Source organism: Tenrec ecaudatus, chromosome 10, assembly GCF_050624435.1.
Source record: "Tenrec ecaudatus isolate mTenEca1 chromosome 10, mTenEca1.hap1, whole genome shotgun sequence".
In the NCBI taxonomy this organism is placed as follows: domain Eukaryota; kingdom Metazoa; phylum Chordata; class Mammalia; order Afrosoricida; family Tenrecidae; genus Tenrec; species Tenrec ecaudatus.
Genome location: NC_134539.1, coordinates 34,258,991 through 34,282,301, shown reverse-complemented (window position 1 = coordinate 34,282,301; position 23,311 = coordinate 34,258,991). Strand labels below are relative to the sequence as shown.

At 50.7% G+C, this 23,311-nt stretch overlaps 1 protein-coding gene across 1 annotated transcript in view; it reads left to right on the top strand.

Annotated features, from left to right (window-relative positions):
• The window catches only part of PAX5 (paired box 5), a 180,450-nt gene that overhangs the window by 76,325 nt on the left and 80,814 nt on the right, over window positions 1-23,311 (top strand). Inside the window, exon 5 of the mRNA XM_075558980.1 lies at window positions 15,545-15,674. Coding sequence (XP_075415095.1) covers window positions 15,545-15,674 — 130 coding nt within the window. The remainder of the gene's footprint in view (window positions 1-15,544; window positions 15,675-23,311) is intronic.

Genomic DNA, 23,311 nt, shown 5'->3' with positions numbered 1-23,311 from the left:
AGCAGGCCCCCGACTTCCCAGAGAGACCAGCCTCCTGCCAAGCTCACCTCTGGATCTTGCCACTCAAGTGGCCCTCACCACTAGGCTCTGGCTCTTCATCCTCTGAAAGTGGAGCTCTGTGCTCCAGGCTTTGTCAGGTCTCTTGTCTTTGGGAAGACAAGGGTCAGATGCCCTTTCTGCCTCCCAGCCTCCTGCCAGTCAAGCCCAGGCCTTTCCTCTCATCCTGCACTTCTGGCAGAGTTCTCAAGGTTCAGGGTGAGCACTGGACTCTTGCTTTTTCCTCACTTGGTTACATTGAAGGGGGGTCCTTCCTGGGCTCGCTGGGGAGACCTAGCAATGCATCTGGCGTGGCTGCTGATCCCAGGAACCTCCCCAGGTCAAAGGGAGAGCAGACACAGATCCGGACATCCATGGGAGAAATAACTCCCTGAGATAGCCATCCCAATGGGAGTGTGGGCAGACTGCCCCGTAGGGTCACTGGAGTGGGAGCTGCCTGGACGGCAGCAGACTTTCTGGTCTTGGCAGGAGCAGATAGCCAGGTCTTTCTCCCACGGCTCCCCTGCAAGGGTTTTGGAGTCGCGGGCCCTTCGGTTAGCAGCTGAGCACCAAACTGTTGTGCCGCCGGGCTCCTTTAGAGGACCATGACAGCAACAAACACCCAAAGACCCATCCCACTGCTGCTGGTCGTCTAGGACTCAGATGCACCCCACAAGACAGAGAAGACCTGCTCCACGCCTTGTCTAAGGCCGGGCATCTCTCTGGAAGCACGCTGTCTCACGTTGCGCCCATGGATGGGCTGGTGGGTTCAAACGGCCAACCTTTAGTTATCAGCCAATCACTTAACAGGGCTTCTTTAAACCCCCTGCCATCAAGCCCATTCTGACTCTTGGCAACCCTGCAAAGGGTTTCGGAGGCTGCAGATCTTGATGGGGGGACGGCTCTGCAGACCCAGAGGTTGGCTGACCTGTGGTTAGCAGTTCAGTGCTTGCCCTGCAGGACTCTCAGTGTTCTCCTGATCTGGGCCTGTAGGAGCTCAGGGCTCGTGGAGACTGTTTTTGTTAAAATGTTGCTTGAAGCCCACTAAATGCCTGTGTCCACTGATAGGGAGCTCTCAGCTTCCCGGGGCAACTCGTCCAACTCTGTCCCCGCACAGCTCCCTGGGATGGCCCTGGATGTCCTCTCGGAGGCTCTCAGTTCTAACAAGTGGCCTGGTGGACCGCGGACTCTCGTCCTCTCGCCGCCTGGACCCGGTGCAGAGCCCAGGAGCTCCCCTCCTGCTCCTGGACATGCTTCTAGACTGGGGCTTAGGACGCTTTCATCTGCCTTTGTGGTCTCGTGAGCGTCCTGACTCAGGTTGCTCACACCGGCAGGGCAGAGCCCACTTCATGCTCATTCAAAGTGGAATGTGATTGTGTTGATGAGGGCAAAAAATGAGACATTCATTTGCCCCTCAACCCAAACCAGTGTGATATTAGCTAGCTCATCGGGTCCACAGGCTCTGCACTGATGCTTCTAATCCTCCCAACAAACATGGCCTCTCCGCAATGTGGATGTCCCGGTTCACATTCCAAGCTACTTTTCCAACTTCAACTCAGACCTAATTGGCTTCCCAAACATGGTCCCCTACTCCAACCTCAACACAATTTACCAAATCCTGAAGGCTGCGTGCCACCCCACCTCCAAGTCTTGGCTTATGCTGTCTTCTCTGCTTTCGATCCCCACCCTCTTTGACCTTGAAGGTCCACTCCAGATGCTGTATGTTCTTGGGCACGTTTCTTCAAGTTTGGTTGCGATAAATCACAACAGTCTTCCCATACTTCCTTTGGGATGTTTATTTCCTGCTTCATTTATTCTCTGGATGTCCGGGTCCCACTCTGCTCCCCCTAGAGGAACTAGGGAGGTTCCTGGGATTGGATGCATTGCTAGGTCCCCCCAGCGAGCCCAGGAAGGACCCCCCTTCAATGTAACCAAGCGAGGAAGAAGCAAGAGTCCAGTGCTCACCCTGAACCTTGAGAACTCTGCCAGAAGTGCAGGATGAGAGGAAAGGCCTGGGCTTGACTGGCAGGAGGCTGGGAGGCAGAAAGGGCATCTGATCCTTGTCTTCCCAAAGGCAAGAGACCTGACAAAGCCTGGAGCACAGAGCTCCACTTCTAGGGGATGCAAAACCAAGGCCTAGTGGTTCAGGACCTAGTAGTCAAGGCCACTTGAGTGACAAGATCCCAGAGCAGAGGCTAGGTAGGAGGTTGGCCTCTCTGGGGAGTCTGGGGGTCTGCTTGCCTCTATCTGCCCGTGTGATGCACAGATCCTGATGTGGAGAAGAGGGTCTAGGAATTCTGGAACTATCTCTGGGCAGCTAAACGCCAGTGGCTTCTTTCCGGTGACCCACTGTGGGGTCCAGTTGTCTGGCCCTACTACAAGATCAGGAAGTGAGAAGGGCAGGGAGACCCACGGCCCTCTAAGGGAATGAAGTTCCCTGGATCCCCCAAGAACCCTCATCCTTAAGGACATGGCGTGAGAGTAGGGGTACCCCACGTTGCTCAGAGTTTACTTCCTTTCAGCTCTATGGAGATGACGACTTTGGGAACTCCCGCCCCAGGGCAGCACTGTTTTGTCACATGAGTCAATGTGACTTGGAGTTGACTTGAAAGAACTCAACAAGAACTAGGTTCTCCCACCGATCAGTCATTGCTGGAAAGGCACCTCTTCCCCCGGGGCTTCCCCAGCTCTTCCACCGAACCAAGAGTTCCTCTGTTCACAGAAGAGGGAAAGACCAGTCTTTCATAATTTTCTTTGGAAGTCCCTTGAGTCCACTGGGGGCCATTTTGGATCAGCCAGGCTGGGGCACAGCTCTGAAATGCCGAGTGAATTATGAGCATGGTTTGGTACTTTCTGATGAATAAAGACACTTTGACATCACTTATCTTCTTAGGGACCCTGGCAAACAGCCCTGGTGTTATTAGCAGAGCTGGGTCCTGGTATCCGTCCCTGTTTATTTGGTTCCATGGACATTTATGCCACAGCTTCTCAGAGCCGGGCATGGGACACACAGAGATAAGAGAGACACAGCGCCATCCTGATGAGACTCACAATCTGGTTTGGGAGCGAGAACCTTGAAAGCCAAGTGGACAAGGCAGTGACAGGGACCTGCCCCCAGTCCAGGGACACAGGAGAGAGGATTCCTCAGTCGTCGGGGGACAGGAGGGCAGAGAAGGCCTTCTGGATGAGGGAGGCCATTGGGAATTCGTGCCAGGTCGTCACCCTTCCCATCTAAAGTAGCAGAAGGTCAGCCCTGGAGTGATGTTGTAAGCATTACTCACAGTCCCTCCATTTAGTACTCCTTGCTTTCAAGTTGGAGTCGAGTCTTTATCTAGTTTAGTAGGAGTGGGATGATCAAACCTGGGGTTTGCTGTTAATGATTTTTTTACTTGTTTTTAATTTAACCTTTTTAAAATTTGGAGACCATTGTAGATTCACATGCAGCTGTAAGAAAAACACAGAGGGGTCGTCTATAATTTTAACCTAGCTTCTCTCGGTGGTAACACCTTGAAAAATGAGAGCCCGGCACCCCCGTTGGTGGCTGATGTCGATACAGTCAGAAACAGGACACCGTTTCCCTGGGGCCTCCCTTTTCAACACACACTTTCCATGTCTTTAGTTTTGTGTTCATATCCTGGACACTCACCCAATCCCCCACCCCCACCCCCACCCCCGAAGGTCTGTTTTCAAGGACTTGATATTCTTATCAATTCCCTGTGACTTCTCACAACCTTGTGAGGCAGGCCACCGATACCCTCCACAGAAGTGAGAAAGCCAGCCGAGAGTGTGAGGTGGCCGACTCAGGTCCCTGCACAGACCAGTGGCCCGCAGGTTTGAACCCTGTCCTTCTGGCTTGTCTGCATCAGGCCTCTGGGTTAGGGGGTGTGGGGGGCGGTGATGGGTAGGAGGGACAGCACCTTCACTGCTCCGCAGAGCAAAGCTCCAGCCCTGCTTGGTCACCGCAAGGGAGAACCCCCTTCTACATGGAGAGGCCCCAGTGTTTGGCCCAGACTCAGGCTCAGACCCTGGTGCATCGCAGAGTGGGAAGCACAGGATAGTTCTATTCTGCCTCTTACATATGACGGCCGAGGTCCCCAGGGAGGAGGCATCTGCCCCAGGTCAAGAAGAAGTTCAAGGCAGAGCCAGGTCTCCAGGCTCCCTGTCAATCAAAGCAATCCGCTGTACTCAGGACAGAACTGCTCCTTAACAGGCTTTGCCAGGTAGATCTAAAGCTATGTGGCGCCTCCCACCCCTTCTTTTCAGATGCCGGGCTCTCTGTCTAGCTGGAGGCGTCTAGTTCACCTGGAACGCAGACAGAGGGAGCAGGAAGCCCACCGTGTGTAGATGTCCACGTGTACCCACAGACTCTGATTCTAACCCTGATTCTAACCCTGGAGCGAGGGCCAGGCACTGAGCTTGGAGCTGGGCTCTCCAGGGCCCCTCTCGTAGCTCTGTTTCTGTTTCTGCTCACACCCCAGGCTGCCGTTGGAAAATTGGGATTCCAAAGGCCAAAAGGCCCTTCCAGGACTTTGCATGGGGCCCTGGTGATGTAGTGGTTGGGCTGCAAGGTCAGCAGTTCGGAGACAGGGCTTCCTACTCTGGTAAAGAGCTACAGCCCTGGAAATGCGTAGGGGGCAGTTCTTCGCTGCCCTCTAGGGTCGCCATCAACTTGATGGCAGCGAGTGTGAGGACCGTGCATCCAGAAAGAGCCCAGTCCACCAGAGAGCTTGTGCTTCCTGTGTGTGGCACTTGGGAGTCCCTGCGGATGCAGGGATGTAGCATCTGGGATCCCAGAAAGAGAGGACAAGACAGCCCCTGCTAACTGGCTGTGCTCAGCCTCTTGGATTCTCTCATTCTTCCACAGGGATTTGATGAATGCCTGAAAGCGGGTGGCAAGTCAAATGTGTGCTGTTTGTTTGTTTTTACTTTAATTACGGAGAATTGCAAAACGAGGGAGAGTTGTCTAATCAACCTCCAAGTCATCTGTCAGATTCAATACTTACTACAAACTCATAGCTCTGCCTTGCAGATAACGTGCCCATGTAAATACGGAGAACGTGCCTACACTGTGCACAGTGCCTGTAGGGAACGAATGCGCGAGGGGGCTTCTCTGTTTGCAACACCGGTGGCATGTGTGTGTTATTGGGGTAAAAGAGGGTTTCCCAAAGTGGGCTGTACCACCCCCTGGGGGGCGCTGCAGCGACCCAGGGCACCTGCAAAAGCAGATACCTACACTTTATCCTGGATTATGGGCTATAGTACAAAAGCTCTTCATTGCCCAGGGAATGGTGAGTAATTTTTGTTTTTTTCTGAAAAGGGGGCACTCGACCAAATAAGGTTGGGAACCTGTCGTGTAAACTACAATGGTCTTTTATTCCTTAATACTCCCACTACCTGCCCGCTCCTCCCTCCCTGCACAGGCCCACTGTATATTTCAGCTTATTGAAGCATACTTTTTTTTGAATAAGAAAGAGGTTTATATACAAGAACAATTGAATATTGAGAAAAACATCCCAGGCCAGTCAGGATCAAGTCCGTAATTCCAGTATTAGCCCATATGTCTGATATCAATCTATAAATTCCTCTTCAGGCTCACAAAACATGTGCAATGATGCCAAATGCAGGATGATCACAGGCCAGTGGGTGGAAAGTCTTGTGTGTCCAGTGGCAGTGTAAGCATCTCAGCACTGGCAGGGGTCTCCACGTGGCTACTCTGGCTCCAGAACTCTGGCTCCATCAGCCTCTCTCTCCATGGCTCTTCTTCCGAAGCATACTTTTCATACCTGAAAGTTAACTCCCTTGAAGTGTATGAGTCATTGGTTTTTAACACATGTATAGACTTGTGAACCATCACCCCTATCTAGCGTTAAAACAGTGCCATCATTCCAGAAAGATCCTTGGTGCCCCTCTACAGTGAATCCTTGCGGCATCCCCAGCTCTCTGCTGTCTGTGTCCTTTCTGGACAACCCACAGCCACGTGGAGGCCTACAAGCTGTGGCCCTTTGTAAGTGGCTCCTACCACTCCGTGTGATGCTTTGCGTTCCACCCCCTGTTGTCACATGTATTGAGCGTTCATCCCTTTTGATGATCTACATGTGTTCCAGGGTGTAGACAGACTACAGTTTGTTAACCCCACTTTATTCTGGAGCCAACGCTAGACATCATTTCATTTCATCTGTAAAGACTTGGGGAAAACTCTTTAAAGATGGGTCCCTTAAAAAAGCTTATACCGCTGTCACATTGGGAGAGAGTCGGGGCGCTGTACTCCCGTAAAGATTTACGTGCTCGGAACCCCACAGCGACCGTTCCACCCTGTCGTGCAGGATACTCAGGGGTCAGCACCAACTGGATGGCCATGCGTTTGGCCTGGCTTTGGTTTCACGTCTAATGAGCAAACATATCTTCATCCTGGCATCAAATATCCAATTGTGTGTATTTCCAGTAATCTCATTTCATGTCCAGTTTTACTCCCTCCCCCGCCCCGCTGTTTGTTTGAATTGCTCCCCCCGCCCCCTGATCCCCCCCCCCCCGAGTGAGGTTGGCTTGGCTCCTCCTCCACCTCTCTGGTCTTGCCTTGCACTTGTTTTGAATAAGGGTCCAGAATGCTGTAATGTGGCCAGGTATCAGCGCAGAGACCATCAGAAGCACTAGAAGGGGACTTAGGGATCATTCAGTGTCAGTCACCAGACAGGAAGCAGAGGCCTAGTGAGAGGAGGACTTGCCTCATAGCTAGACCCCCGTCTCCTTAATCAGGGAAGTCAGGCCAGACCCCGGAGACACCCCTCCCCAAGCCCATCTCCCACCCTCTTGTGGGTAGGCATGCAGGTGGGCAGGTCCTGGGCCCCTCCTCCGGAGGCCCCACGGCAAGCCTGGAGGAGCCCTTGCAGGCTCACAGCCGTCACTGCTCCCTTGGGGTGGCCCTCCTTCTCACGTGTCTGTTTCTTTTCTCCTCCATGCTATGGCAGTGGTGCCCCGTGCTGATGAGACAATACTTGGTGCAGCCTCAGGCAGTCCTTTTCCAGGTAATTTCCTAGGAACCCCCGATGCCCAGCACACACGCTCCCGGGGCACGGGAGTCCCTTGCTAGGATTCTTTAACCCATCTCCACGTTTCTTAGTTTTCAAAGTGTTACCTGCTCCCGCCCTTCAGAATCTTCAGAATCGCTTGACAGACGGCAAGGGATTAGTCTCTGTTTAACTAATGAGGAAAGTAAGGCTTAGCTGACCCGCTCTGCCTAAGGCCACACAGATGAGCAAGAGGCAGGGCCGGGACAAGACCCTGCGAGCCATGCTCTCTATCACTGGATCAAAAATGATGCAGCTGGAAATTAACTCAGGAAGTCTTGGCCTCCTCTCGTGCCTCAGTTTCTCCATGTTGGGACAGATGACCCTAAGGATCCTTCTCATTCTGTCATCTGAGAGTGCAAGGCTTTCCCTCATCTGAAGCACTGTGTCTATGAGGGTGTGCATACCTGGGGCTGGTGATCTTGACCTTGGAGGCCTGTGGTGGGACACAGAGAAAGTGTATCCCCATTGGTTGCTTTGGAGTGGACAGTATGAATTCCTGACCTTGGTTCATTTTCCTTTCTGAGTCATGGTCAAGGACAGGACCATGAGGTCCCTGGTGGTGAGAGAGCAGAATTCAAAATGCTATGCAGATAAAGGGCACCAAAGGAGAAGTAGGCCCTGGGGAGTGCAGTGATTTCTGTGAAAAGTGCAGAGTGGGGGGTGGGGGGCTATGCACCTGGTGTGCAGGTGCATGTCCACACTCCCATATGTGTCTCCGCACCCCACCATGTAGCCCTTAGCTTCCTGAGTGACCATTACTAAATGACAGTGGGTCGCTATTGTGACCTGGAAAAGAGGCATAAATAATGCTGGCTAATTAATAATGCCTCTCCTGTCTCTCTGTCTCTCTGTCAGTCTCTAATCCTCTTCCTTCTCAAAAATTTCCCCCACTTGTTGCCATTTTTAACCATCTCTCCTAGTCTCTACTTTGCAAAGGACTTGAGGTGGTCTTAAAAAAATTACATGTGTTTAAGTTAAGCTCGGAAAAACCCTAATAAATGTTGTAGGGCAATGGGTTCAGCTGCACCGTAGCAACAGCACAATGTGGCTGTGGCAGGTGAGCACTGCATTTGACTGCGCTTCTTAGTAGCCAAGGCAATGATTTCCAGTATTCCTACTGGTCACCAGACTAGTCATCATAAAAAAATATTTCCCCCTGAGACTGAATTGTAGGAGGTATTGGCAAGGAATATTACATATTCTAGGACACTCTCTCCAAAGATTAAACATGCTCTTTATAGGACATTTCTATTGCCTCCAACAAATGCTGAATGCCTGATATCCCATCATTAGATTAATGAAGGCACTTTTCAGGGGCTTTCACTAATATTGGACAAGAATATGGTGTTCTGATCACGTGGCTCGATGAGGGATAGTGTGTAAGGGGACAGAGGAGGTTGGCATATCCCTGGGAGCTCTTACTCAAGCATGATCCATCTAATTTTTGAGGATTATGGCTCATATCCTGCTGCTGAATTACTTGGTCATTCATCCCACAAGCAATTAGTGAGCCCTGGTGGTGTAGTGGTTAATAAGTTAGGCTGCTAGCCTGAATATCAGCAGTTCAAAACTACCAGCCACTCATTGAGAGAAAGACAAGACTTTCTACTCTAAAAAATGAAAGTTCCAGAAACCCACAGGGGAAATTCTAACCTGTCCTGTAGTGTCACTATTAGGGTCACCATGCTTTGGAATTGACTCATTGGCAGTGAGTTTGGTTTCAGATTTTTGGAGGATCTATTGATGCATTAGGAGCCCTGGTGGCATAATGGTTATTCGTTGAGCTGCTAACTACATGGTCAGCAGTTTGAAACCACCAGCCGCTCCTTGGGAGAAAGACTGGGCTTTCTACTCCCATAAAGGATTAGTGTTTTGGAAACTCACAAGGGCAGTTCTACCATATCCTATGGGGTCTCTAGATGGGCATCGGGTTTGGTTTTGGGTTTTTATTGATGCATTAGCCAGGCCCCCCAGGAACCCCAAAGGAGGGAGAGAAATAGCTGTTAGCACTCCGCGGGCAGCTTGATGGTGGAGTTCTGGGCAAAGTGCCACCAGATGTGCAAGGGAGGACATCTGTAGAAAAGTGGGTCTAGGATTGGCTTTACCCAGGTGGTGACGTGTGACCAATCTTGTAGGCAGAGGAAGAGCAGGAGAGGCCCTCCAGCCGGAGGTGGAACAGTGACCGGGATGTCTGGGGTGCAAACAGCCAAGGAGCCCCAAGAAGGAGCTCCTGGGCGGTAACTACTGGCCACAAGATCGGTGGTTCGGACCCAGCCAGAAACTCCTCAGAAGTTCATAGACTTGAGGAACCGATGGAGCGGTTCTGCCTTTGCACACGTGGAGTTGGCGATACTATTTACAGCTCATATAATTATTGTACTTTTTCAAAACTAAGCCTTTGTCCAAGGAGTTTAGGGGATCTGGACGAATCTTGAAAGCCACAGACAGCCCCAAAGGACAGAGCAATGATGAGAATTTGTGGAGTCATTAAATGGCCAAACTAAATGTCAGCATCTACCAGCTCATGTAGGAGTCGAATCAGAACCCCCACCAGACGAGGGGGTCGGGCTTGGGGCAGGCCCCGTGAGGTGGTGCTGGAGGGAGGTGTTGATGGTGGCGGGCATTCCAGGGCTGGTGTCTGGGTCCCAATGGGAGCCAATGACATTAGGCTCTCTAGTAGTACAGTGGCTAAAATCCTCAGCCGCTAGTCAGACTTAGCAAGCACTCCCTGGGGATCCTGGTTCCATACAGATTTACAGCCTTGGGAACCCCATGGGGATAACTGTCCTATCAAGTTGCGACGAGTTGGAAATACTTGATGGCAGTGGATCTGAGTTTCTTGTTAGGGTTGTTTTTATTTTCTCAAAGCCAGCAATGTTGGGTAACTGACTTTTGAAATTCCCATGGGATGGCTCTATGCGTTGAACAATTTATGTCTTGGAAAGATGATCAAAGTTCCTGACGTCGTGTGCCTTGCTGAGTGGGAACTCTCAGTGACTCCAGGCTCAATTGTTGGAGGGACCAGACAAACTTTGATATTGAATTTATTGACTAAAACAAAATCACATAGCAGAAAGGCCCTTCTATCTGGAAAGAAAAGTGACCCAACAGAATATGGATACTGTAAAACAGTATCATTAATGTCACATGAAAATAAGATTTTGCTAAAGACATCCTGGAAATGTTGTAGCAGTACATTGACAGGGAACTGCCAGAACTTCCACCTGGATTCAGAAGAGGGCACGGAGTCAAGGTGGCATTGCCAATGCGAGATGGATCTTGGCTGGAAGCAGAGAGAATGCCAGAAAAAAGTTTACTGGTGTTTTATTGACTGTGTAAAGACATTCAACTGTGTGGGTCATAACAAACGCTGTATACAGTTTGAGAAGAATAGGAATTCTGGAAAACTCCATTGTGCTCATGTGGAACTTCTACAGAAACCCAGAGGCAGTCGTTTGATCAGAACAAAAGGGATTGCTGTGTAGTTTAAAATCAGGAAACGTGTGTGTCAGGGTTGTATCCTTCTGCCATGCTTATTCGATATGTGTGAGTATGATGAACAAGTAATCTGAGCAGCAGGATAATATGAAGGTTTGGAGAAAGGTTTATTAGCTACCTGTGATATGCAGATGATACAGCATTGCTTGCTGAAAATGAGGAGAACTTGAAGCACTTACTGCAGGAAACCAAAGATTTCAGCTTTGTGTGTGGGTTATAACTCTGTAAAGAAAACAAAAATGCTCACAATTGCACCCATGGACAACATCACGTGGAGAAAACACTGAAGTTGCCCAGGATCCCACTTGGCTTGGATCCACAATCAAGGCTCATGGAAGCAGCAGCTAAGGAATCAAATGATATGCAGGCAAATCTTCTAAGACCTCTTTGAAGTACGGAAGAGTCAAGACGCCACCTGGAGGACTAAGGTGTGCCTGACCCACCCACCTCGTATGCAGTGAACATTGAGCCACGAGTACAGAAGACGGAATAAGAATTGGTGCGTGTGAACGTGGGCGTTGATGAAGAATACTGAAAGCACTATGGACGGCCAGAAGAACAAAAACGTCTGTCTTGGAAGACGTACAGCCAGAATGCTTCTTAGAGATGTAGAGGGCAAGACTTTATCTTATGTCCTTGGGACGTGTTATCAAGAGAGACCAGTTTCTGGAGACGGCCGTCCTGCTTGGTGATGTCGAGGGTCGGCAGAAAAGCGGAAGACGATTAAGAAGGATCGACACAGGGGCCGCAGCCGTGGGCTCAAATATAACAAGTGAGAGGATGACGTGGCAGCCCTGCGTCCCTTTCTGTCCCGTGGTACATAAGGTGTGTGCAACTGACTTGCTGGCGCCTAACGAAACAACTTCTGGGAAGCACTTCAGTGATGATGGGCCAGGTCTCCGTTGGCCCTTCTGCGAATTCTCTTAAGCCCAGGCTGGCCCTGCTTTCTTGGCAGGGTGGGGGTGGGGGGATGGGGGCTTTCCCTTGCAGACATGCCACTGAAAGGTGGTGTCAGCATGGGGCGGGTCAAAACGTGAGCAACTGCCTGGCTTTCCGGAGTAGGTTACGCACTGGATCATTCATTCATCTGCCCATCTCTGAAGTCCTCGTGTCAGCCCTCCAACGGCAGCCGTCAGCATGCCTACCGACGCATCTCCACTCCTTTCACCATCGGCATGCTCACTGTGCTTGGCTCACTGCTCGTCTCGTCCTGTGCTCAGAGGCTGGAGATTGCTTCAGAGCCAGCCCCACGGAGCATCCCCTGACCACCCCGCCTCGCACAAACGCAGGGTGCTATGACCACCCGCCTCGCACAAACGCAGGTCTCTATGACCACCTGCCTCGCACAAACGCAGGTCTCTATGACCACCTACCTCGCACAAATGCAGGGCTCTATGACCACCTGCCTTGCACAAACGCAGGTCTCTATGACCACCTGCCTCGCACAAATGCAGGGCTCTATGACCACCTGCCTCGCACAGACGCAGGGTGCTATGACCACCTGCCTCGCACAAATGCAGGGCGCTATGACCACCTGCCTCGCACAAACGCAGGGCGCTATGACCACCTGCCTCGCACAAATGCAGGTCTCTATGACCACCTGCCTCGCACAAATGCAGGTCTCTATAACCACCTGCCTCGCACAGACGCAGGGCGCTATGACCACCTGCCTCGCACAAATGCAGGGCTCTATGACCACCTGCCTTGCACAAACGCAGGTCTCTATGACCACCTGCCTCGCACAAATGCAGGTCTCTATAACCACCTGCCTCGCACAGACGCAGGGCGCTATGACCACCTGCCTCGCACAAATGCAGGGCTCTATGCTCTTGTCCCCTCTTAGATGGTTCTTTTGCAGCTTTTTTCCCTTGGGGTTTGTGGCTGAAAGCCAAAGACTGTTTCTGGTCTTAATGTACCCCCTTGCACACGGAAGGGGCTCAGGGAAGGCTGAATGCTTAATACAATATACTTACCAGGACATTCAGGAATGGACATGGGGTGGGGGTGGGTGGGGAGGCAATGTCCCCACCATCAGGGTTCTGGAAACTCTAGAACACACCATCAAGAAAACATTGTGACCCCATGTCCTTGAACTTGCTGTGGGACTCAAGACTCTGCTTCTGTTAAGCTCCCAAGTTTGTTCTCGGCAGATGAAGAGGCCAGTGCTGTGACCAAGTCCCTGCTGCATGGAGCCAAGGATGTGTTTTTCAAACTTTGCCTTACTGGTCATGACCCATGATAAGAAGTACCCGTGCATCTCCACCTCGGACCCACACGGACCCACTTGTAAGAGGATCAGAGATTCACCAAACAGGACTTACCCTTTCTACATGGGAGGCCCTTGGGGATTTTTTGTTCTATTCCATTCATATTTTATTTTGAAAAAATGTTGGCCCCAGTAAGTTGATTTCGCTACCTGCCTATTATGGAACCATGACCATTAAGGTAGTCATCACGCCTTCTGAATCAGATGGTCCCAAGTTCGACTCAGCTCCAGCGCCTAGAAGCGTGTGACCTTAGGCAGGTCACGTCACGGCCCCTTTATACGTCTGCATTTCCTCATCTGTAAAACGGAAACCGCATAGACCCTAACTCGCACGGTCAGTGTCAGAATCAGATGGGAGAACACAGGTAGGGCTCCAGAGACAGGAAACCCTCAATGAGCGTGAGCGTTTGGATGTGGCTGAACAGTTACTGTCACTGGCCTGCTGCCATTTGACGCGGCCAGGAGAGCTCGGCTGGGAGGTGGTGTGCCTGGTGGTGGGACTTCTCCGCGGAGCACCACCATTCTCTTAATTACCATTCACGAGCAGGTACGGTATTCCTTGACTCCTATGTAGCCCAGAAACCTGGAGCAGATTCTCTGCCCCCAGGGAGGCCATGCCAAGACTGGGTGCCCTGACTGAGCACAGTTTGGAATCTGAGGTGCCTGCCAGCACCACGCACTAGGCTGTTGAGAAGGTGGGACTCCTGTTTCTTGGGGGAGTGACTATCAGGAGAGACTCACTCATGAGGCATGGGAGCAGGGTGACAGGACGACCCACTGGGACTTTGCCTCACTATTTCCTCCAGCCCGGCCCCTGTCCCCAGTGTGACTGGGAATTCTGGGCAGTCATCTCCTTAGGAACTCCTTTCCTAAGGAGTCCGGACTGGACCTCCAGCCGATCACGTTACATGCTTTTCGCCTTTCTCATCGAAGTCTCTAATCCACCTGGAATTGATTTTTGTGTCGGGTGTAAAGTAAAGATCCAATTTCCCCCCTTGTTTCTGAGTGGATAACCAGTGAGTCTGTGCTGTTTATTAAAGAGTCTATCCTCCTCTGCTGATTTGTACACCCCCTCTGTCATATTTCAAGGCTCCGCACATGTACGAATCAGTTTCTGGACTCAATTCTGTTTCATTGGCTCATTTATCTGCCCCTATGCCAATACCACTGTCCTAATTACTGTAGCTTTGTAGTCATTCTGGGTGTCTGGTAGGACTGGCACCCCTGCTGCACCTCCCCCCCTCCACCACCTTTTTCCTTTGCAAGTATCTGGGCCCCCTTTGGACCCGTGTGGACGTGTCTACCTGGTTCACAGTCGGCCTCTGCTGCAAGGTGCCTGAAGGGCTCCAGGGAGCTCTGGACTAACTGTCCTCAGTAAGAGCCCATCTCAGGCCCCCTGAGTTCACGACTCCTACATCCCCGGCTTCCACCAACCTCAGCTGTCACCTCAGCTTGCCAGGGCATGCTTTCTAACTGACTTGGCTGAGGAAAGTACCAAGGAGGTGCCAGCCTCCCTTCTGTCTGACCCTTTCCCAGCGACTGCCTTCCGTTTCCCAGTATCCGCTCCTAGTCTTCCCACCTAGGGCACCTGCAGGTCCTTCCAGAGGACTGCTGGTTCCCCGGACCCTGGGTCCAAGAGGGAAATCCCCACACCAGAGCTTGGCATTGACAGCCAAATGCTTTGGCTTAGGCTCTTGCGAATATTCTCTACCTGTAAATAGGACTTGGGGGCTGAGTGGGAGAAACAGACGTGCCATTCCTATGTGTAATTTATTCTGCCCTTGAAGGGGAAGGCCGAGGTTGGCATCTTCATTGCCTTCTCTGGGGACCGTTCTGACGGGAGCTTGAATGCCAAGGAAATGACTCAGTGCGAGCTTTGAGCATGTACAGTGGTTTGAAGAAAGGTGTATGACTCATGGCCTCAGTGCCTGGGGTTGGTGTAAACTGGATACATCAACAGTTTTTCACAGTTTTCAGCCTAGCAGGTGTTACTCTCTTTCCAAACCCACAAACACTGAAGCAAGGGGGAGGGGTGGGGGGCTCTGCTGGTGTGCCTCAGTAGGTGTAGCCTGAGAGGGGATGAGGGATGGAGACTCTGCCCTGTTGGCCACAGGCAAGGTCAGTTCAGGGTCATGACCCGTAGCACATGATACATTTTCTCTGTATTTCCTGCCTAACCCTTTGGGCTTCAATTGCTCATCTGTGAAGTGAGGGCTTGGACTCGGGTGAGGATCCTGGGGTTTGCTTTAACTGGTGTCTGATTCTACTTATGGGGCGGAAGAGCCCAGAAATCCTTTTTTCCATTCTCTTGACAAAGGGCTGTGATGCCTGCCTCAGATCCATTTTACCGAGATGTCTCCTCTGGAGGAGGGGGGTTGTCTCTGAGCCGCCAGGGCGGGGTGAGTGGGAGTCATCAGGTCCCAAAGAGAGGGAGATAGGACCCTGGGCAGCCACCCTGGACCCTGCCCACATCTTCAGCTGAGGGAGAACTCTCCACTCTGGAGATCTGGCTTGTCCTGTCCTTGAATTTTCCCTCTCCGTTCCTGGGGTTCCTTGACACCGCCCCTCCCCCACCCCATGGTCCTTACCACTGGCATGGGCTAGCACAGTGGGTGAAGGTAGCTGGTTCGGGTGCTGGGGAACTGCGTTGCTGAGCCACCTCTTTTTCTTCCTGCAGACCACTGAGTATTCAGCCATGGCCTCACTGGCCGGGGGACTGGACGACATGAAGGCCAACTTGACCAGCCCCACCCCTGGCGACATCGGGAGCACAGTGCCTGGGCCGCAGTCCTATCCCATCGTGACAGGTGAGGGCACCTGCGGTGTGGGCAATGTGAGGGGCACCTGCTGGGCATGCAGAGAGAGTGTGTGGAGGGAGAGTGGTCCTTGGGCATCATTGCTCATTTTGTTTAAATGAGGCCGTGGGCTCTGGCACTGCTGGGGCCTGGGTGCCCGGGCGGGTTGCGACCAGGCTGTAGATTGCTTAGATAATGCCGGAGAACAAATGGCAAGAGGACTTTGGAGCAAAGCTTCACGGCCAAGGCCTGGGTGATTTCTTGGCCGTCTGTGGGTGGGGCTGGGAGCTCGGAAGTCTAGGATTTATCTCGCTCTTGAGAAACGCAGCCTTGTCTGGTGGCAGCTTCCAGGATGCGCAGGGCTCCTCCCCGACTGCTGCGGCATTTCAGCTTTGCAGGCAGAAGCTGAGCGAGGGCAGGAAGCCTCGCTGGGGAGATGCTGGCTGTGTGTAAAGCAGCCACGGTTCCGGAAGGTTCAGAGCCAGGCCTTTGGTCCTGCTTGGGGCTGGCAGTGTAAGCAGCAAGACTTTGGAGCCTGGAGGCAGAGTTTGAACCTCCCATTTACTTGCTGTGAAACTAAGAACGTGCTATAGAACAACTCTGGGCTGTGGTCTTTGTTTTTTCGTTCTTTTAAATCTGTGAAATGAGACTAAGGAGTGGGGCATGGGCAGAAGCTAGACCCAGGTCTGAAGCTCTGGGTCGCATGAGGGTGACAGGCAAGTGGCAAGAGTGACTGGGTCCTGTTCCCATGAGACGGGGCACGGAGCCAGGACCTGGAATACACCTGAGACTGCAAGGCGGGAGATGACGGTGGTGGGACAGGACGCCTGAAGCTTCAGTCAGAGCGGGCATTTACCAGCGTCACAGAGTGCATGACAAGACAGGTTCAAGGACAGCGGCGCCCTGACCAATTTAAGCATTCCCTAAGGGTTCCGCCAAGGGAAACTGGACTTTGTGGAATCCCTGCCTCACACTTTATATAAAAATGATCAAAGGTCAATCAAAGCTTTAAATGTAAATGAATTAAATCGTATTCCAATGAGAGGAAATATGGGAGACATTTTAAAATGTAAAATAACTCTCATAATAAAATTCTATACAACGATTAAAAAGAATCTCAGAGTGGAGATTCTAAAGTTCCAAATATAAACTACAAAGAAAAATATTCAAATAACCTCTAAAAATGTAAATCTTCTGATAATGAACAATATTGGGGACCAATGTAGAACACAGATAACAGGAAGCTAATTTATTTCATATAAAAAGCATTTCTAGAAATAAATTTGAAAAAAAAGTGTAGAAAAATAAGCAAAAGACATGACTAAGTAGTTCATGGAAAAAATGCCAGTGACCACCACCCTGTGAAAAATGTGTGCCTGACTCCTAATTGAAGACCTCAAATTAAAGCAACAATGAGGCAGTTTGAAGACAGTCTAAGAGCGTATGCAAGGTAAAAAAGTATGCAAGGTAAAAAAGGTTCCTAAGGCTTGAAGAACTTTATATCCACTTTTAGGATTTATCTCACGGATACATTCACAAAAAACAAAGATACATATACATGTAACTACAGAATGACTTACCATGGGAAACAAATGGAAACAATAGGGTACCTATCCATACCAGACCCGACTCCACTCTCACTCAAAGTGGTCCTGTAGAACTCTCCATGTGGGTTTCTTTACAGGAGCAGAAAGTCTCCCGGAGACTGAGTAATGGCTTTGAACTGCCGATCTTGTGGTCAGCAACCCAGCATCTAATCCCAAGGACTCTCATTAGGATGAGTAAAATAAATGATGGCTGTTTCACATAATAAAATCCCACACGACCATGAAAAATAGTGAAACAGATGATCTGTCCTGACACGAATAGATGTCGAAGGTCGTTTTTGAAGGGAAAAAAGCAAACAGAGAGTAATAGGTTCAGTATGATCTCATTTGCATGGGCAAGTGTAAAGAACCCACACACAAGTAACCAGACACACATATATTCCAGAAAAACTCAGACTCACCGCCACCAAGTTGATTCCAACTCATAATGACTCTGTGGTGGAGTCGAGCTGCCCCAGGGGTTTCTGAGAGTGACTCTTTCAGGGAGTCCAGAGCCTCAACTTTCTCCCACCAAGTGGCTGGTGGGTTTGAAGTGGTGACCTTGCGGTTCACAGCCCAACTCATAACAGTTAGGCCACCAGGGCTCCGTGTGTGTCAGATAGCTGTTAATGAAGACGCCGTAGTAGATCCCTGATCCCCTTTTATAGCTATAGAGGGATCAGGGTGCTGCATTAGGACTTAGGTTCTCCTCCCACTTCAACCCAGCGTTCCCTTGAAATAGCAAATATCCACTGGGTCCCGTCCTCCCCAGGGAGGATAGTGATTACTATGCTCAACAACAAGGTCAGCGGTTTGAAACCAGCAGCCTCTCTACACACTGTAGGGGACATTCTCCTCCCTTAAGGAGTGAGTCTTCGGAACCCACAGGGACAGTTCCATCCTCTCCTGTAGCGCCCTGTGAGTTGGGTCGACTCAATGGCAGTGAGTTTTTTTTTTTTTTTTTTACTCCCTGGGAGGTAGAGTCACAAATCAGATCACCAATCTTCTATAATGTCAAGTAACATATAAAGCATGCCCTCAGATGAGGAGAGGAGGAGGTCAGTGCCTAGGGAGCCAGGAGCTTTTGTTGATGGTGGGAAGGGGTAGGGAGGCGGGGCACAGCACGTGACTATCACCATTGTCCAATGCCATGCAACTGAATCCGACATGCAAACATGTTGACGTGGCAGACGTTCTCTCACGGATTTTCACCACAACAAAGCTAATTTACAAGATGCACTAACTGTGGGGTGCAGGAGAAATCGCAGGCAAATGACTGACTGTGCATGGGGGCCTGCAGGTGCTGCGTGTGTCTGCACTGTGAAACAGGGCAGTCGCCAAGGGCAGAATCAGGAAGGCTTGGTCAAAGTTCACCTAAAACAAAGTACCAGTCTACTTTACTCATCCATTTCTTTGATTTCCCTGGAAAACCCAACATAGACCATGCCCTCGTAGACATCATGAGTCTACATTTCTACTGAGCGTGCCGTTCTAGCTGCAGACATTTGGAAGCAAATTTTTCACTGATGTGAATGTTTGACAGGATATGAGCCTGATTCCAGATGAAGAAGAATCCTTCACTGTATCGGGCTGTCCCATTACAAACCAATACTTCCCGTCAATCACACAGACCAGGAAATCCCATTCCCACTGACCCTGTGTGTGTCAAAGTAGAACTGCACACGAGGGTGTCGACTGTCCACACCGCTTGCGCCCACTGCTGCCCGTGCTCTCACGCATAGACACCTGATAGAACAGGGTAGAATTTCTGAAGTTGAAATCTTTCTGGAAGCTGACGGCCGCGTCTTTCTCTGGCAGAGCACTGAGTGACCTCTAATGGCTGACCTTTTGGTTTGGCTGCTGAGCACTTAACGGTTAACCAAGGGTCCTCAAACTTTTTAAACAGGGGGCCAGTTCACTGTCCTTCAGACCCGTTGGAGGGCTGAACTATAGTTTAAAAAAAAACTGAACAAATTCCTATGCGCACTGCACATAGCTTATGTTGAAGTGAAAAACACAACGGGGCAAAAACACCCGGCGGCCTGGATAAATGTCCTCAGTGGGCCGCATGTGACCTGCAGGCCATTGTTTGAGGACGCCTGAGTCTTAACCACTGTGCCACCCGAGCTCCGTCTGTATCATCCGGGGACTCCCAACCATATAAACAAACAAAAAAACCCAAGTCCACTGCCACGGCATCTCCTCTGCCTCCCAGGGAGCCGGCAGACGGTTCATCTTTATGGCAGCAGACAGTCTCATCTGCCTCTTTTGAAGCAGCTAGTGAGTTTGAATCACCAACTTCGTGGTTCACAGCCTAGTACCTAACCCATTGCACCACCAGGGCTCCTTAATGATGGACACCCTCCCTACAGATTTCCAAACAGCCCTCTAGGGGGCAGTGTTGACAGCATGGAGAGGGAAGAACACCTTGGTGCCTTAAGAGCTGAATCCCACCTGGTGAGGAAATGTGTCTTTCTGACACAGCTCTGGACTCTTCAGAGGAGAGAGCCCAGGATGGCCAGCCCAAGCCCAGCATGAAGTCAGTGCTCAGTTGGACAGTCTGCTAGTCCCTGCTCAGGGCTCTTCCTAGGCCGGCCTGAGGGCCCCTGAGGGGCTCCATCCCTGGCCCTCACCCCCCAGGCTGCCTAGAGAAGCTCTCATTAGAGAGCAGGTCGACTTCTCTCCATCGTTTCTGCGCCCCATTCAACAGGAAGTCACACCCCGCCGCTACTAGCCAGGGCCACGGTTCAGAAACTGCTCACCATTTGCAACCCGGTGACATGGCCAGCCTGGGCCTGCACCGTCAGCAGTTTGGGCTCTTCCTGATTGGGACTAATTACCTGCAGGTGTGTCCTTGGGCCACAGGCCTGCTGGGGCGGCAGCCATTCTGCCTACCTGCCCAGAGAGGGGCTGGGGCACCAGGTGGTCTTGCCGCCAGCTGTGCCTACCTGGCCCTTTGCCCATCACCTTGGTGACCCTCTCTGAGAGGGCCAGGGGGCTGGAGCCTGGGTCAGCTTTGCTTTCCTGAGTTTGGCGGATGGCTGGAGGAGACGAGGGCGTCCACTTCTGGTCCAGTGAGTGTGGGAAACACTGGCTTGGAGGTGGATCCAGCCTCTGGGGTCTGAGGCTTCCCCTGGGCCCTAAGCAAGAGAGTCCATGCCACCCTAGAGACAAAGGGAGACAGCGGGAAAGCCCCCACTGAGACAGACTGAATGGCTTCCGAGCCTCCGAATAACACGACCAGCTCTGATTTGCGGCATCACATGAGTCCAAAGTTCTGAGACGCGGTCTGGAAAACTAAGCGTGGCCCAAGACAGTCGTCCGCCTTATTTCATCTGAGCAGTAGCAGAGGCTTGGAGGAACGAGCCGTAGAGGGTAAGTGCAGACTTTGCCACTTAACTGGTTCGATCATTGGGCAGGTGGAAGGTCCTCGCGGAGCCCCCGCTCTCGTGTGATGATCCCTGCCCTGTCTGCCGCCCTTGGCTGTTGTGAGGCGGACATGAGGCAATAGAGAGGAGAGTGTTTGAAAGATGCCAGCAGGATATCTGAGTGTGTGGGACTCCTTGGGTGAGAAGATCAGGAGGGGGCCAGGATCCTTGGTTGACACCTCCCACCCTCCCTCCGAGCAGACGCCTCTGGCGAGAACAGGGTGGGGGTATCATAGAGTCAGCTCCTCAATTGGAAGTTGGGAGACTGGTCAGAGAAGGGAGGGCACCTGCTTAAGGCCAGCTCCTCCATGGCTCATGAGCTAGAGCTGGAGAAGGGACTCGCCCAGAGCCTTGGCCTCCACAGTTTAATGGTGGATGGATAGGGATGGATGAAAATGAAGCCCAGTTTAACTTTCAGGGAGGTGTTCTTGTTTTGTTTGTAAGCACATGGTTGAGAATGGCAGCAGGAAAGCAGGGCTGCTGGTTTGATCTCGGTAGGACCATCTGATATCCGAACAACCGTGGGCAAGTTAGTCCCCTCTGTGCCTAAGGTCCCCATCTGTGAAGTGAGACCAGCAACCGAGGCCCTCTGGCCAGGGGCCAGGTCTCTCTGTTGAGCCATGTTGAAGATCATCAGCCCCAGCTAGCTGCCTCTTCCCTCAGGGTGGACTCACAGTGAAGTGTCAAAACTAGCAGACAAGAGCAGCCGTGTGTGTCCAGGCAGCCCCATTGTGCTGTGAAATCTGCAAACAGACACGGTTGCACCTGTATACCATGACCTGCTGCCCTCAAGTTGATTCCAACTCAGAGTGACCTGAATATGTGGAGGGTTTCCAAGGCTTTGTACATCTTCATGGAAGCAGAGAGTCTCATCTCTCTCCTGCTGAGTGACTGGTGGGTTTGAGTCACTGACCTTGTGGTCAGTAGTGCAGTGATGAGCCGCATACCATGATGTCCTGTAAGTGTAGGAGGTTTGATGCCATCACGTAACCTCGCTGGTCTTCGGTCATTAATGTTCACTGGGCCCAATCTATTCTTGCGATGGTCTCTAAGTGCAGGTAGGATATCCTTAAGATCATATTTTTTCCTCTCATGGGCTTGTTTCAGTTTCCTCAGCTTCAACTTGAACTTGCTTATAAACAATTGATAGTCTATTTTGCAGTTGATTACTGGTCTTGTTCTGGCAGAGGATATTGAGCTTCTGCACTGTCTCTTTCCGCCGATGCAATCAATTTCAGTCCTGTTTATCCACTAGGTGAGGTCCTTGTGTACAGTCACCTCTTCTGTTGCTGACCAAAAGAGATTTGCAATGAAGAAGTTGTTGTAAAATTTTATCATATGATCTCTTGTACCATTTGTATTACCCAGACCTGTTTTCCAACTACTGATCCTTCTTGTTAGCTTTCGATTTCCAATCACTAGTACTCATCAATCAACTTGGCTTCACGTTTGATCAATTTCAGACTGCAAGATGTGGTTAAATCTTCATTTTCTTCATCTTTGGCTAGTAGTGATTGATGTGTAAGTTGGAGTAAGAGTCATATTAACTGGTCTTCTTTGCAAGCCTGTGAGTATTGCCCTATCATGGTCAGAGTGGTACTTCAGGACAAATGTTGAGATATTCTTTTGACATTGAATGTGATGCTGTTCCTCTTCAATTTGCCATGCCTGGAATGGTAGACCACATGCTTATCTGATTAAAAATAGCCCACACACGTCCATTTCAGCTCACTAATGCTCAAGGTGTGCATCTTCAAGCATTTCTATTTCTTTTTTGACAATTTCCAAATTTCCTAGATTAATACTTCATAACACTTCAAGTTATAATTCCTAATGGATGCCTGCAGCATTTCTTCTCACTCTGAGTCATGCTACACTAGCACACACAAAAAAAGTTTCCCTCAGCTTTATTTCATTCATGTCATTACAACCAACTCTGCTCAGAGCAGGCAGCTCTCCCCTGGTCGTCATTTGGGTGCCTCCTCTCCTGGGGGGCTCATCTGTGGACGCTGTAGCAGCCGATGCTCCCCTGTGAGCCATAAGGTTTTCATTGACCAATTGCTTTACCAAAAGTACATCACCAGGTCCATCTTCCATGTCTGCCTTAGTCTGGAAACTCTGCCGAACCCTGTCCACCAGGGCGACTCTGCTGGGGTTTGAAATAGTGGTAGCATAACGCCCAGTGTGATTGTGGAATGACATCAAGCATATCCTACGTGAAGAAGGTGAAAGGTCATTAAAAACACTGGGCAAGAGTGGATGGCCTGAGGGACGCTGACACTTGCTCCTGAACATACGTCCGACAGACAAAGGGAACAGAGTGAATGAGGTAAAAAAAGCCGAATTGAAGCTTTTGAAGAGTGGCTTGAAAAGACACAGTGAAATATTATCATGGAAGGTGTAGAGACTTGGAGTTAGAAAACTCATGCTTGCTATTTCTCAGGCTGCAAGAATGGGGGAGCAAGTGTAAACCTTGAGTTCCAGTAGTGCAGGATCCCATGGGCAAACTATTGAAGCATGCAGGAAGCGTAAGAGAAGGTAAAAGGAACACAGAGGCCCTGCGCCCCAAAAATTTGGTTGATGTTCAACTTTTTAATAATGTAACATGCGATCAAAAACCAATGGTCTTGAAAGC